At 40.3% G+C, this 16,327-nt stretch overlaps 1 protein-coding gene across 2 annotated transcripts in view; it reads right to left on the bottom strand.

The window, feature by feature from the left end:
- LOC117431767 (protein SOGA1-like) overlaps positions 1-16,327 on the bottom strand; it is a 37,515-nt gene that overhangs the window by 10,903 nt on the left and 10,285 nt on the right. The window contains exons 4-8 of one of the 2 annotated variants that reach the window (XM_058991018.1): positions 4,485-4,547; positions 2,736-4,013; positions 1,327-1,485; positions 707-832; positions 13-243 (exon numbers count right to left, since the gene is read on the bottom strand). In XM_058991018.1, the coding sequence (XP_058847001.1) occupies positions 13-243; positions 707-832; positions 1,327-1,485; positions 2,736-4,013; positions 4,485-4,547 (1,857 nt within the window). The remainder of the gene's footprint in view (positions 1-12; positions 244-706; positions 833-1,326; positions 1,486-2,735; positions 4,014-4,484; positions 4,548-16,327) is intronic. The other variant, XM_058991019.1, reaches the window with a different exon arrangement.

The raw sequence follows: 16,327 nt of genomic DNA, 5'->3' as shown, positions 1-16,327 counted from the left end.
ATTGGTTCTCACCTCCAGGAAGTCCGGCCCCTTGTTGTCCAGCTTCTTGCCCAGCCTCCACTGCTTGAGGAAGCACTTGAGTTTGAGGGTGAGCAGCAGGAGGCCCTGCTTGAGCTGCTGGGACTCCTGCACCATGAGGTTCCTCTCCTGGCTCCAGGACTTCTGCTCCAGACGGGTCTGCAAGCTCAGGCTCTGCAGCTCGAAGTCCCTCCGGAGCAGAGCTTTCTGGTGCTCCTCCTTCAGCTGCACAGGAGAGGAGAAGCAGCGCAGAAGAACATGAGGGCGCCACCCTGTATCTTTTCTTCACCTTTTTTCCCCAGACTGATTCATTTAACAACAGTTGCCCAAACCATAAACATTTGTAAGGCAGTCACATTTACTAATTGCTAATTACATATTTTCAAATTCCGTTCAACACATAACTTTACTGGAGCAAATGGAGCATTCCATTGTGGCTGAAATGCAAAAACAAAGCAGTGTGTATGGCCTACATAATTGTACATCTCAGCTTTTCCTAATGCCTTTCCAAAATTTCCAGTACCTCATTCCCCCACTCCCCCCCGCCTTGAACCATGTTGCTATTGGTAACCACAACAGCGGTATTGTTGGGAGACTGTTATATACAGAGTTTCTGTCCCAGCGAAGTAAAGTAGAAAACCATCTGAAGTGAATTGAAAGTGCTCCAGTGACCTCGTTCCACACCGACCTGTGAGATCCTCTGAGTGCAGCTCTCGGCTTCCTTGCTGCGAGTCTGCCTTTCCTGGGAGAGCTGCTCCTGCAGGCCCCGGATACTCTCCTTCGCCTCCAAGAGAACCAACTGCAGGGCTTTGATCTGCACAGCGAGCCGCGGGATGAGAAGAGAAGAGAGGCCAGTGAATACATTAATCACCGAGAGGCAACATCAAAAAGCTCAGTTTCTTTCCAACAATTTAGATTTACCATTGAAGCATTTCAGCGACTTTAGTATTTAACACCCTGCAGGACTACTGCAAGGCATATTTAAATGAGCAGTGTGTTTGTTGATTACATTGGGGAGTTCTTGAACTCTTAATGAAATTCGAATTTTTGGGGGGCTTTGAAGCACTAATAAATAATAAATACCATCACGAATGATATAATGTACCGTGCGACATGTAATTGGGATCCATTAAAGTGTGTATGTTTATAGTTTGGTTGCCTTAACAATGCAACACTATGAAACATAAGACCACAGCACCCACAAGTATATGGCTTTACAGTAGTGGAAACAGACCGTTCCTGAGGAGAAGACAAATAGGATGTATTGGGAATTGACAATTCTAGAAGGTAAGGGGTTAAAACATGCACCTCACTAGGGTAGGATTCCTGCTCGTCTTGTTTGTAGGTCTTGGACTCTCTGTTGGTCTCTTTGCTCGGGTCCCCATCAGGGCTGTTCAGGTTGCCCCCTGGCTGTCCGTGTCCCTGGCCTGCTAGCTGCCACTCCGTTTTATCCCTAAAGTCAGGCTGCTGCATGCATGCATGGGCAAGTTAATGAAAATAAAACAAAGGATAAGGTAAGGGGAGAAGGGGGGTGAGGAGAGGGGAGGGGTACAGGGGGGGTGAGGAGAGGGGAGAGAAGAAGGGGGGTGAGGAGAGAGGAGGGGAGGGGTGAAGGGGGGTGAAACAGAAAAAAACACAAAAAATGGCTCTTGTAAACATTGAATAAACTACAAGACAAAGAAAAGTATGTAAAGGAAAAACAGCTTTATCACAGTGGCGTAAGACAGTGTGGACAACAAAATCAAAAGAACAATGAGCAGGAGGATGGGCTGGATTTGCTGGTGGGGGGGTTGGGGGGATGGGGAAAGAAAAACAAAGAGAAGAAAGGGAAAAAAAAGTGTGCAAACACCAGTTATGGTGCCCATGCAGTGAGAGGGAAGAGGGAGTTCTAACTGGCTGCAGAGGCGTGCAGGTAATAGAGCTCTGTACTAACTAGCCTGCATGTTCATGGAAGGCAGCCCGGGCATTCTCAGCAACCTCGCAATGAGCAACAGTCAACCTTCAATCCTGTAGTATACTCTCTGGTTATTCTGGTCTAATTGTGAGTCACATTAAAAAGCTGTACTGCTACTATTTAAAATATACTAGGTTTTTTTTAAATAGTTTTTTTAGTTTAAAACAATAAAACTGCATATTCTTTAGGCAAGTACAAGTGGACAGGTAGGCTAAGTTCCACTTTGATTGGGGCAATAGATACACTTAAAGGATTACATTACTGAGGCCATGTGAAGTTAAATATTTATGATGTCCCTAATCATTAAAAGACTACTTCCTGCCACGGGATGTATTGGCACCATGTGCACTATCACACCAAGAGGTGTCAGGGGAGATGCTTTGTGAGCAAATACAATCCCAGCAGGAGTTTTGTTTGCAAGAGCCATTAGAACAAACTCATCATTACATGGCAAACCTTGTGTCACTATTTGTATCCAATGGTAAGCGTTTTAAGGCACTCAATTGCCAGAACAACCTTCCAAAACATGCACATGCCATTAGATTAGAGTTCTATCTATATTTTTTTGTAGTGATTTATTACCATGCAGAAAAGGGTGTTACCTTATAAATATTAGCGGCTTGACATTTATTTATTTTTTTGGCCATGATATTAGTTTATATTTGTTTTATTTTTTGTTAATGCAACAGCACAGCATGGTAAATAAAGCAAAAGGAAAAAAAAAATCACTGCTGGGGAAGTTTGGTATAGAGGGGATTCTTACCTTCTGGTCAGTGACCAGTCCTTTGCTCAGAACCTTCGGTGTAGAATCTTGGGACGTTGACGTCATTGCTGATAAAAAGCTTCCTGATTCTGTTAGAATAGGTAATGGCGAGACACCTTCTGTTTGCTCCTTGAAAGATTCCCTGAGGTTGTCTACCTTCTTCATGAAGGAGACCATTTCCCTCTGCAAAGCACTCAGTCTGATATTAAGGGCACTAACCAGCTTCAGGTCACTGGGGGCTTCGTTTTTATCAACACTTTCATTCAAAGTCTGCTCTATGGAATCAATAGTAGGACAAACCTTTGGATAAGATGTAAACCCATTAGAGTCCGATATCAAAAGATCTATGGCTTTGCTAACAAGTTCAGCCTGATCTTTGATGGTCAGCATAGCCTCAAAGTCTCTTGTTCTAAGGTATCGTGGTGAAAAAAACTCATAATTATCCGGGTTCCTGTTGCTCCTTATCCCAGTAGACCTCTCCTGGTCCTCCCTGGAATCATTCTCCCCACCGATGGGTCCTTCTCTCCTGATTGGAGTTGGAATGCATTCGGCTGAATCTCCAGCCTCTGCGTCCGTCTCCATTGAGGGGCGTGTGGACTGGTATGAGGCCAGGTCGCAGCGCTGGAGGTTGGAGAGAAGGACTCTGTTCTCATACTGGAGCTTCTTCACTTTCCCGCTGAGCTCGCCGATCTGGAGCTTGGCGGTCACCAGCTCTTCCTGCGAGGGCTCGCTTATCACCGAGCAGCTGTCCTCCGACATGGTGGTGTCAAGGTCATGCTCCGATTTGTACTTGTTCAGATCGTTCATCAAGAGTTTGTTCTGCTCCTCGAGCTCCAGGAGGGACCTCCTCAGAAGATCGGCCTCCTCTTCCACAAACTGGAGGTGTCTTTTGAGCTCCATCATGCTCTCCCCACACTCCCCGTAGCTGGCTGAAGCCAGGACCAGATGACCCTGAAGCTCTTGGCTCTTCATGTCGTCCATTTCAGCTCTCACGCCACGGTTCTCTACCTCGAGCTCCACGATCCTCCGGCTCAAGAGGTTGGCTTCTTCCTCTACCAGCTTGAGGTGGACCTTCAGCTCTGCCTCTCTGGAGTGTGGAGAGTCAGCCATCTCCTCTAGAGAGAGAGAGCTGTCCAGATCTCCATACAGAGACCTGTACTTGACCAGGTCCTCTTTCATGCTGTCGTTTTCCTTGGCCATCTTGGTCAGCTTCTTGCACATGAGGGCTGATTCCTCTTTCGCAAAGTGAAGCTGGCACTTGAGGTCGGCGCTGTCCTCCTGAAATTCAGTAAACCCTTTTATACAATGAAACTGTATGTCCTGCAAAATACATTGCCGGTATCTCAATACATGTATATGGGTTGTAAAATAATGTATGACCCTGTCAATGGAACAATGGGTGCTGTTTGTTCCCCTTTAATAAGATACAACTCCTGAAGTCTTTGAAACATGTCATTATCTTGGGTGTTTAAATCAAGGTATACTTTAACAAGATGAAGTCAGAGGTTTCTAAATCTTTTTCACTTGACGTGACCACATGCTCTTAACCCTACGCTGCAGTATTTTAATGTAAGAGACTACGGCATATCATTTCAGTAAAAAGCCATGTTCAACCACAGTTTCCCAATATTCTGTAATAGTGCCAACAACAAACACCTTATTCACAAACCCATATACTGACCCCAAGGCAAAAGATTATAAAATACATTTTACTAACAGTAACAGTAAAGAACTAATGAAACCCGTTACCTGAGGCGATGACTTCTTGTCGGTTTTATTAATGGCGCGAGCTCCTCTTTTCTTCAGAGAGTTCTAAAAGACCAAATACATAAACGCATCCTGTTATTTCATCCACAATTGCTGTCATCAGGAATATTTTACAGCAAAGCTCTAGTAAATCCACCCATTCAGCATTTTAATGCAGGTTTTCCATATTGTATAGTCAAATACCATTCTATTAATAGGGCTGCTATTTAAAATGAAAAGAAAAGGAGCAGTACGATTGCTTATTTGGGGGTCCCATCTGTGATTGGTTTATTGTGTACATTTCGGCACAGAGAACAATAAACAGTGACAGTCACAAGCAACAAGACGGCCATAACAACTGAATTCAGGTAGAAAAAAATGCAAAGATCTAAGAAAAATAAAAAGGGTATTCTCAAGTTACTTTTAAACACGGTTTAACCCAGTTCTCTGACAACTATCCCATGGTCAGACTAGTTTAGTGTAATTTGAGGTTTGATTTTTAATCTGCCAGTATTGTAAGTAAGAACAAAAATATCCATACACTTTGGTACACTTCTCAGTGTATCAAACACCAGAGCAAGTTATTGGAACATAACACATTGAAAGCACTGAAGATATTGGTAACTTTATATTATCTATGTGGCAATCTGGCTCTGAGCATATAAATGTGTAATACATACACACAGCCAGTTTTTTTCCTCTTTTGAACCCGTTGACAGGCAGTACAGAAGGCAACACAACACTGCTGTCTGAATGATGTATGGCACACCAACAGAGAACCGGTTGCCCCTCATTATTCTGGCACATGTTTCTCCTAAATCATTTTTTTTAAACATTATTACCAGTTTACTCTGAACCACAAATTACAAAGTGTGGTCTCTTATTGTGCATGACAATATGCATAACACAGCAAAGAAAAGAAGCATTCCTATCATTAGCCCTGGGCAGTGAAATCAACCCGTGTGGGTTTTCACAGTCCGTGTGTGCATTTCTTGATTAATGATTTATAAAACAAATAGCTGCTGGGATGTTCATGTCAGTCCAGACGACTGGGTTTCCTTCCACCAGCTAACATGAAAATTGCTTAAAAAAAAAACATGGAGCATGTGGAGGGAATCAAATGTAACAGCATATAAAATAATGTATTTCCTATTGAATTATGAAGTCTTTAAAAAAAAAAATCAAAATGCATTTATATGAACAGTTACATATTGTAAAATGTGGTAAACATAGAGAAAAAAAGAAAAACAGCCTTTTTCACAAATGTGTGAGTAAAAGATTCTTCATAGTGATACTATGAACTTGTGAAACTAGAATGACTCTCTAGGATTACAGTATGACAGGGTAGCTGATGCAATCTCCCCTGCAGTGCTGAAAACCCAGGGCTGAAACATTGCAACTGCTTGAGTCATGAACATTTTCCAGAAAAAAAGAAACAGGGTCTGTATGACTTATAAGAAGGAATCACCTCAAGGCTCATTTAAAGATGTTAATAATAATGTTTCTCTGTGTAAATAATATTATAGTGCTTAAAAACGGTTTTGTAGTGGGGGTGGGGTGGGGAGGGGGCGGGGGATTATATTGAAATCGTGCAGTATTTTGTTTAATTGAAAAATGTGCCTTTAGATTCTCAGAGATATTTACTCCAAATCATCATTGCCATTATTTTTGCCTGATGGGTGAAAAAACAATTTCCAATTTTAAGACTAATAAGAAGCGACTGTTTCCAAGACCCAGCATTAAATGATTGAGTGATTATTTCTAGTCTGGTAAGTTTTTTGGGTGTGTTATTGCTCACTGAAAATATTATGCTATTGCCTGTTGACAAAGCTCCTTCTACAATGAATTAGATTTCCTGGAAATGTTTCTGTTTCAAGTTTCATTTGGAGACAAGAACACAGTCATGCTGCACTGAATCAAGCTGTATAATTTCCATAACAAATATTTCATAAAGCAAAAAACGATGGTGTGTAACCTAACTATGGTCTCCCTCAGTCCGAACAGCTGTACCATATCAAGATTCATGAAAAAAGAAAGTCGAACCACACTGCAAAGGCAGTTATTTCCTGTGGAGAAGATATTCAAAAGCAATCAGCTGTGCTGTTTAAGGGGCACGGGCGAGGAGTTAAGAAGTTGCTGAGTTGGCAAGATTGGTAATGTATTGTTTGATGGGCTTTGATCGTCAAAGAGGGGTCACGACCCGAGAAGGGAACAAATGAGTCTCACTTTCCTGCTAATGAAACTGTCATGTCCCTGCTTGAATACGTTGAGTCAGGGGCGGGGAATTGGTAATGAGCTGGGGATCCTATGGAGCTCTCGAGCAGCAACACAATTCTACACTGCTGGATCAGTCTGTTCAGAGCGTGCAATAGAAATAACATTTTTTTTTGTATTACTGATAATATTTCTGAAAAGTTGGTGCAATTATTTATTTATGTATTTATTAACCATGTACTGTTAATGCACAAAGAAAAATATTTTTAAATGGTCAAGTATAAAACATGCCAGTATTCTAATTACAGTAAAATATAAGGCTATATTCATATAGGGATATATCTAGGCTCTTATTTAATTCAAACTCTACTTCAGACAGGGATATGGGCCATGCACTAAATATGGTTCACTGTGGTACATCTGAACCTTCATACAAATGCTATAGTAGTCTAGTTACAGAAAAATATAAGGATACTTGACAATGCTGAAGTGCTGACGTGGGATTGCACTGTTTTACTAGTGCAGTGTTTATATCATATAAACACAACGAAGCCTGTGTTTTGCTGAGCTGCACTGTGAATCCCTAAGCAGTGTGTTCCACAGTGATTGGCTGCTCCTGAGGGAAAGCAGCTCATTAGTAACCCTTGCTGTGAGTGGCTGGGATTGTAAGAATAGGAACAGTCAGAGAGACTCTCCACTGTCAGCAAAACACAGCTATTCCAAATCCCCAAACCCATAACAGCCATTAACAGCAAACTAGTGCTTCTCCTCTGAGCCAATGAGGACAGTAACCTTATTAAAAAGAAAGAACCCTGCCCCTTAATGATCTGTTTGACTGTACTCTTCAGAAGTGTTCCACTAGCTAGCGCATACTGCAAACTCCTTCAAGGGTTCAGTGTGTTTCCATGGCAACGGTCTGTGCCTTCAATTACCAGTGCAGTCACCAAATGGAACAAAATGGAACAACAAGCAAAAAAAAGAAAGAACTGAAATCCAATATTAATAAACCAAGCTGCATTTTATAAGGATTTCAGTTTTTCATTTTAAAACAAACAAACAAACAAATAGCATGCCACTTACTTATCAAACATGTTTTAATTAAATAAAAAAGCATTGCAAATTACAAAAAGAATGGCATTCTACATAAAGGTGCTCGTGTTTTTTTTTCTAAACCAATCTTTATGTTCTTTGCACAGCTTAAGCCACAATGGGAACAGCCAATATCTAGAATTCAGATCAATACATCAATGAACAATATGAACAATGCTGGGACACCCTTTATCCTTACACCCCTCAACATTCCCTAAATCTGTTCTATGGGAATTCTAATTCTAATGCTTCAGTTTCATTGAAAAAGATCAAAGGAATGCCAGGAAGTAGGAATGGAACTTCAGGAAAATGGATTCCATTTACAGAATGCTTGGGAGGCACAGTTAACAGTCTCCTCCCTCCTCCGCCTCCCTCCACAATTGCTAATTGCTATTATCCCAGCCTGTGCATCTGTGGAGTTGCTGAGAAGACACTGTCCCAGCAGGTCTTTCCTCTAGGGACACCTAGGCAGTTATTTAATTCAAACTTTATCCCTGTTGTATAATCGATGCCTACTGTAGGCCTACCTCTTTCCTTCCCTCTCCAGCCAGAGATATGGGTCATGCACTAAATATGGTTCATTTGGCAGGACAGCAATCCGCAAAATGCAAAACCCTCCATTAAATGAATGGCCCCTATTAGGTCAACAATAACAAGCCTTTGTGTAAAAGTACACACTGGCCTTGAGACACTGAGCTCCTACATCACTAATGGCCACTCAGTTCTCAATGCCTTCCTTTCAGCAATGTCATCATGACCCATCTTATCTGCACAGTCCCAGACTTTTATATCAAAGAAATCAATGAAAACATTTAACAAACCCAAGAAGTGTTCACACAACACTGATCAGCAGCTGTGAAGTAACTGACTTGCCCTTCAGAGGATAGCATGTAATAGTAATCTGAAAATGTATTGGTACTGCTATCACAAACCTCTATTGATTATTGCTGTTTTGATATTAAGAAATGTGTCACTGCTACACATACAATCCCATTGGGTATTTAAAAAAGCGATAGACAATGCAAAATGTGGCTTTATTTAATAAACATTTAGGTTAATTTGATTAATTACAGTACCATTTTAAAAGTTGTAACTGATAACTTTGATTGGCAACTCTTTCAGTAGTAAGCAAGTTCAAAGGAAGGTTAGACTGTGAATGTATGGCTGTTTATCCATTGGCAGGACAACAACAGATGCATTTCCTGGGTCAATTCATGTCTGTTCTTGGTTTTGCATTAAAGTTACTTAAACATGTCTTACAACAGTGCAACCTGGTCAATCCTATACAATTGGGTTGGTCCCCCCCTCCACACACACACACTGAATATCAGAGACAGATATCCTACAGTGACTGCCATTTTAAGAACGTTTCATGGAAATTGATGGTGGCAGTGCATTTCCATTCTCTAACAGCAGGGGAGCTCAGAATGAGAGCTCAGGAACATTTCAGCAGAAAGCTGTGTCTATGAAACAGAATGGCGATGACACACTGCCCAAAGTGTTTCATTTTCAACAGGAGCACGGCGTATTTCGATAGACAAAAAAACTCACAGAACTACCTAAAATTTATCAAACTGTTAAGAAACTGGAGTTTTAAATTTGATGCAGAACTAACTAAATACTACCAATAAATCATACCTAATATGTGTAACAGCCACTTTGCAGGTCTTCAAATGGTCACACGAGACATTGAAAAAAAGGTGGAAACAGTCATAAGAAAAGCAGCGACTGGTTACTGAAAAAGACAGCATTCATGTGACCACTGCAGTGGAATGCTGGCATATAATATAATATATTAATGCAGGACTGTGAATTAAAATATCTATCGCACTTTGGACATTTCTCTTCACTTATATTAAAATAAATAAATAAATAAACATAATATGTGCTTCGGTTGTATAGGAAAATCTGAAACCAACGAAAGAACATTTAAATTATTTTGGATGCAGTATATCATTTAATTGCCGCTGTTCCAAGTCATGTTTGCAAGCAAAACCCATTATGATGGTTGGCAATGTATTAAAGGGTTTTCAAGGAGCCAGGGGAGTTGAATTTCAGGTCCTGTTAATTGCACTGTTTCAGTTAAAGCTGAAAGCTGAGCAACATGATGGAGTCTAGTGTAGTTCTATGAGCAGTGCAGGCTCAGTGTCTGTCTACCAGTTAGAATGCAGAATGTAAAGAATTCCCTCTCACTCACTTGCACATTCAGCTCAGGCAGCCAGACTGGGTGAGATGCCTTTTTGATCGCAGGCTGAAATTTGCTATGAGTTCTCAGTCCCTCAGGAGACAGTGTGTAACAAGCCTTCAGCAGAGAAGGGTGTTAAATGCTGAGCTCCCCTTATCAGATCACATTTTTGCCCTGACACCTGTAGAAGCAATCAAGTGAAAATAACAGTGGGGGGGGGGGGGAGTATCTGAATGGCGATGGGCATCTATTGTGCAGCTTGGCGACGATTGTCAATGGCAGACTGACGACTCAACAGCATGCAATTATTATTTATTTTTGCGTTGAATTAAGTAGTTAGTGAATGCCAGTGTTTAATAGTCGATTTGTAGAAATAGGGAAAGCACAGAAAAGCTGTTTGTTTCCCCCCGCAAACACTGTGGGCTGCATTTGTTATTCATTTTGGCAACAGTCCTTTGTACAGTAATACAGGATGTCCTTATTTCAATAAATTGTTCACTGTCTCTTATTGTATGAACACAGGGTGCTATTGTCCCAAATGTGTACACGTAGTTCACTAATTGATTTCTGCTCTCAAATCTTACAGAACTACTGCACAGAGTTTTGCTCATTAAACATGTTAAATTATGATTATTATCAGGGGCTAGATACAGAAGTGTTGGACAGGGTGCAAATACCAGCTGGGCTGGTTGAGATGAGGGGTTAATCTTCTGAAATCCATCTTGATAATAATCTCCAGCCGTTTATGACCAGCAGCATTCTAAATAACGCTTCAATGAAATGCTGACGCGATCTTCATTTTACCAGAGAAGTTTCCATGAGGGACGACTGAAACGTCAAATAATACTTATTTTTTTAAATCCCGGTCTCCTTTTTCCACGGTACTATGTGGTGCAGAATCCACAATAATAAGTCTCTTTTTGTAATGTCTGCTGTATCGTCCATTGTAGAGTGAATGAGGCCTCTTGCCAAGATCACAACACATTCCTGCAATGCTGGCAGCTGCACTAGCTGAACAGTTCAGTTTATATAAGGTTTATATAAGGGTTTGAAAGAGGGAGGTTACAGAGGGCCCCAGCAGGTGGTGAGATAAAATAAAATTTTATTCAAATTGAATCTCGTGGCAGGATCCACAGTGTCTACTCATGTCTAACACTGCCTTTGAGCGCTTTCATTCTTCTTATTCTGCAAATTGTGTTTTTATGAATTACAAGACAAACCTCACACCTATTTATTTCAGAACAGTGACAACACTCCAATGAAAGAAGACATGCTATATAAAAGGGACTTCTGTATCGCAAGCTACTGCTACAAACCTAATGGCTGATTATTTAGACAGCAATTTGTCAGAGGAGAAGGTGGCTCAATATGGATTTTTTTGTGACAAATAGCAAATGCTCCATTTTAGTTTTTATGTTTTTGTTAATGCTGTATTGAACGTGGTTCTTTCATATATATATTGTGATGATGTGTATGTACCATACAGTAATTTGGAGGCTTTAGGACCATGGGGGGTAGCCACACACTTTGTTGAAACAAGTCTAACAAGTGCTTAATTGTATAATTAATGGGTAAATGCTGATCAGATGGAAGTGATCAGGTCGGGGTTAAAAGGGCTTCAGTTTGTGTGTTCAGGGAGAAAAGGTTGAAGTGGTGAAACAAGCGTGTTGTACAAAAGATTTGCTGTTAACAAAACAAAGGTACGGGTATTCTTGACAACGGAGTTCTGGACGGTGATTTGGCTTAGGTGATTCGTGGAATTAGTTTAAACAGGGGAACAGGCTTACCCTGCCCTGCATTAGTTAGCCTTACTGTTACTCAGTTTAGGTAGCGCCTGAAGAAAGGCTAGGTTTTGTTTTGTGTATTTTGTTTTTGTTTGAAATATCAGTTTGCTGAATAAACGTACGCCACGGCGTTTAAAGAACACTACCCTTGTTTCGTGTGTAATTAAAGTGACAGACACCTGTTGGGAAGAACAGCACAGACTCCGGCTGAAAAGACCAAAGTACATCACTTCTGGTACCAAATGTGATGTACTTTGGTCTTTTCAGCCGGAGTCTGTGCTGTTCTTCCCAACAGGTGTCTGTCACTTTAATTACACACGAAACAAGGGTAGTGTTCTTTAAACGCCGTGGCGTACGTTTATTCAGCAAACTGATATTTCAAACAAAAACAAAATACACAAAACAAAACCTAGCCTTTCTTCAGGCGCTACCTAAACTGAGTAACAGTAAGGCTAACTAATGCAGGGCAGGGTAAGCCTGTTCCCCTGTTTAAACTAATTCCACGAATCACCTAAGCCAAATCACCGTCCAGAACTCCGTTGTCAAGAATACCCGTACCTTTGTTTTGTTAACAGCAAATCTTTTGTACAACACGCTTGTTTCACCACTTCAACCTTTTCTCCCTGAACACACAAACTGAAGCCCTTTTAACCCCGACCTGATCACTTCCATCTGATCAGCATTTACCCATTAATTATACAATTAAGCACTTGTTAGACTTGTTTCAACAAAGTGTGTGGCTACCCCCCATGGTCCTAAAGCCTCCAAATTACTGTATGGTACATACACATCATCACAATATATATATATATATATATATATATATATATATATATATATATATATATATATATATATATATAGTGAAACATCCCAATTATATTCCATAGTAGGAATAGAACAACAACAAAGAACAAAAATACTAGAAATGCCATTGATAAAACACAGCAGGGATTCCATTTACACTCATCCAAACAACACCGACTCAACACAAAATTCATCAAAATGATCACTGGTTTCTTGAGAAAGGCAGGAGTTAACCCTTTCAATGCACACTGCAGCACGATGTCTCAATATAATGGAATTTTAAAAGGACTGCAAGAAAGTAGGACAGATGGGAGGTAAACAGTTAATGCTAACAAACTGTCTGTAATTCAAAATGATTGCTTGCCTCTGGTTAGATACTGGTATCACTGGCAATTTTTACACAACAGCCAGTGGCTCCTCATCTTCAATTTCCCCTTGAGGCACTGATGTGGAAGAGTAGCTTGGCTACAGTCTATAATTAGAAAATTCAAGGCAATTTACAGTCTTCCAATTTAAACGAAAGTCCTTTGGCAACTACACCCTGTAACATTCCAATGGCATCCCAAATCCAGTGGAAGGAAATATAGGGAAATATGAGTAACACCAGCATTTATAACGTTCACATAGGGGCAAAAGAAGAGCTCAAATGTAAAGCATTGTCACCCTACATGGCTATGTATTGTGAAACCTGTATATATATATATATATATATATATATATATATATATATATATATATATATATATATATATATATATAACATAACAAAACAGATATTATTGGCTTTTTCCCTAGAGGTCATTTCAACTGCAGGCACAGTTGAACAAAACATGAAGGAACCACTGCTGCCACAGTAGAAGTTTCTGAATGTCAGCTGCGCACCCCCCTGGAGCTACCGAAAGCAAAACAAAATGGTAAACAGGCGGTGTCTGTTTTACTGCTCTACCCAGCCGATAGTTTCACTGTTAGGTTTGAATGGTATTCAATTTCTGAGATAACCACACAGGACACTGTATCATTAATATTTTAAATCCATCCTGACCCTTTTGAATATGAGCTTGTCTTTCAATGGAAGATCAACCCTGTTTTATTAAAGGAGCTTGATGACTTGAAGGCTATGCGTGCTGATTCAAGAGGACACCCCCAGCCTGGGGGCTGGCCAAAGGAGATGAATGACTGCATGAGCTCTGCAGTGTCACCAACTGAAGCATTGGATCCATGAGCTCTGAGCTTCTGCCTATAGTGACCACTGTAGTGAATCAACTGTAACAAAATCCCATGTTTACACAGTCTCTTAATTGGTTGTAATAAACTTTATTGCAGTGCTAGAATTTTTTATTTAATTCAGGTCCTAGTGACAGTCCCACTCTATTTAATCATCTGCCATTCACATCTCATCCTTTGCACTCAACACAGCTGTGAAAAAGAGAACTCTCACCCCTGTACTTTTACAGGTCCAATAGAGGGGTCTTCAAGCTAACATAATAGTCTTTTAAAAGATCATTACAGAGTTATGGGCAACACATGTGAGTGGAGCACCTCCTATAAACACCTGCTGAGAACATTTGACAAAAAGGTCTGCCAATGCAAATATATCTGCTCATTTGCATGGTGGTTACAAATTGTGGCACAGTCAAACCCCAGAAAAAACCTTTAATATGTATACTACATGAGGATCTGTTGCTGTTGTGCTGCCGCAGTTATAAACTGATTTTATTATACACACAGCCGCAGCCACATGGGGGAAATTATTAAGGCACAAAGCCTCGCCGTGGAAACGAGAAGGTAGACTATCAATCAAACCAACTGCACTGCTCCTTGTACAGCAAGTAATGGCTCTCAAAGGACTGGCACTTTCATTTAACCCATTCAGGCGTGCACTCAAACCATCCAGTCCAGTTCTACTGGAGCTGCATTCTTGATAACGAATGTACCATTTCAGAGTGATAACAGTAAAACTGTGCTCTGCAAACAGAAGCTGTAATCTGAACTGCAGTGCTAGACTGTGTTGCAGCATCATAAAGTGGGGCTGAGGATTAGCAGTTTCAGTGGTGTTGTTTTCATCAAATAGTAATTATGCTACTCTATGTATGTCTGTTAGCAACATTGTCCTTTATGGTTATTGGTGCATGTAAAGTAACGTCCTTTATATACTGTGGATTTACCTTGCCTTCCCATAGTTGTTAGAATGCTACAGTATACTGCACCATAGTTCTGCATTACAATGCTTGCTTATGCATTTACTGCAGTATACTGCAGTAACCTTTTCATATAAGGGGTTGACGGATCAAACATTTTAAAACACTTAAGATGAGAAGTAACTACTTTTGCTTGGCAATGTTGCAAGGCTGGATATGATATCACCAGCCTGTCTCTCTCATCTCTGTTTAGGTGATGTTTCTGTCCTAATTACCTGCAGATCAGCACCACTGGTGTAGAAATACTAATCAAAACTGAACTGTAATGAAGGCTCCAGTTTCATATTTAACACCATTAGTCTATTTAAAGCAAACCATTATTCCTGGCTATTGTTTCGAAGGAGCCCTTTCATAGAAGATGAGCTTCACTGTTTTTTCCTTTTTTTTATTGCTGCTGAAACTATCTGGAGTAAAGGCTGATAGTCCTCGTAGAACTGGTCCAATAGCCCATGCAGCAGACATCGCTACAAATATTAAAACCCAGACAACACATCAGCTAACACAACTCAAAACTGACAGGGAGAAAAACATTCTCCTGCACATCAAGGCCAGGTCAGTTCACAAACAGGTTACTATACAGAGTTCTACAACATTTGGTATAATATTTCATTCTTTCAAAACATAGGACCACATACTGAATATACAGTACTGGAAATAATTATGGAAACACTCAAAAGACGACATTACAGTGTGTGACTTCCTATACAAGCAGTTTTTAAGGTCATTGCTCACGATGAATTGCTGTCAAAAATGTCACCAGCCACTCCAGTTAGAGAGATATTAATAGATCTCAAAAACCTGCTTTGCCTGTCATAATGGCACATACTGAGAACTGTGGATCCCTCTTGGCCACAACGCTGTGCCATTTTTACTGACCACCAAAAGTCTTCTGTGTCCTTTCTTTAGTGGCATGATAAATAAAGTCTGGCCATCAATGTCTTCTGCTCTGCATAGCAGATGGGTAAGCATGAGCAGGGATGGAAATAAGACTCCTATTGCATAGCAGTTACACCTTCCAGGTTTTACTATGAGCTTGATTTACCACTGTGTACAGAATCAGCCACAGTGTAGAGGAATAGATCAAATTGCTATGCATGGGAGTCTCATTTTCATCCCTGATGTGTAGCAACATGGCAGAAAAAAGTACTGTACAGCTATGGCCAAAAGTTTTGCATCACCTAGATTTTTAGGACTGAGACATAATTAAACAAACAAACAACAACAACAAAAAAAAAACTATATGAACATATTTTATTTAACATCATGTAATCAAAGAAACTACAAAATGATATTGCAAAAGTCTACCGGAAGCCATAATAGTAGTACAGTATGTTAGATTTTTGAAATGTCACATTTTTAAATTTGGCAGTATATGGAAAACCACAAAGTGGTATGTAATTCAATATTATTCAGGAGGTTTCATTCGACTTTATGAAGCTAAATTAGTTAATTCTATAGGGTGATGCAAAACTTTTGGCCATAGCTTTACCTGCTGACAGAGAACAGAGCAGAGTATTTTGGCAAAGAAACACCAACACGACTTAATGGTGGCACAACATAACACTTCAC

Source organism: Acipenser ruthenus, chromosome 18 (assembly GCF_902713425.1).
Source record: "Acipenser ruthenus chromosome 18, fAciRut3.2 maternal haplotype, whole genome shotgun sequence".
Lineage (NCBI taxonomy): Eukaryota > Metazoa > Chordata > Actinopteri > Acipenseriformes > Acipenseridae > Acipenser > Acipenser ruthenus.
Note: the sequence above shows the minus strand (reverse complement) of the source record. Positions and strands in the feature narration are given on the sequence as shown.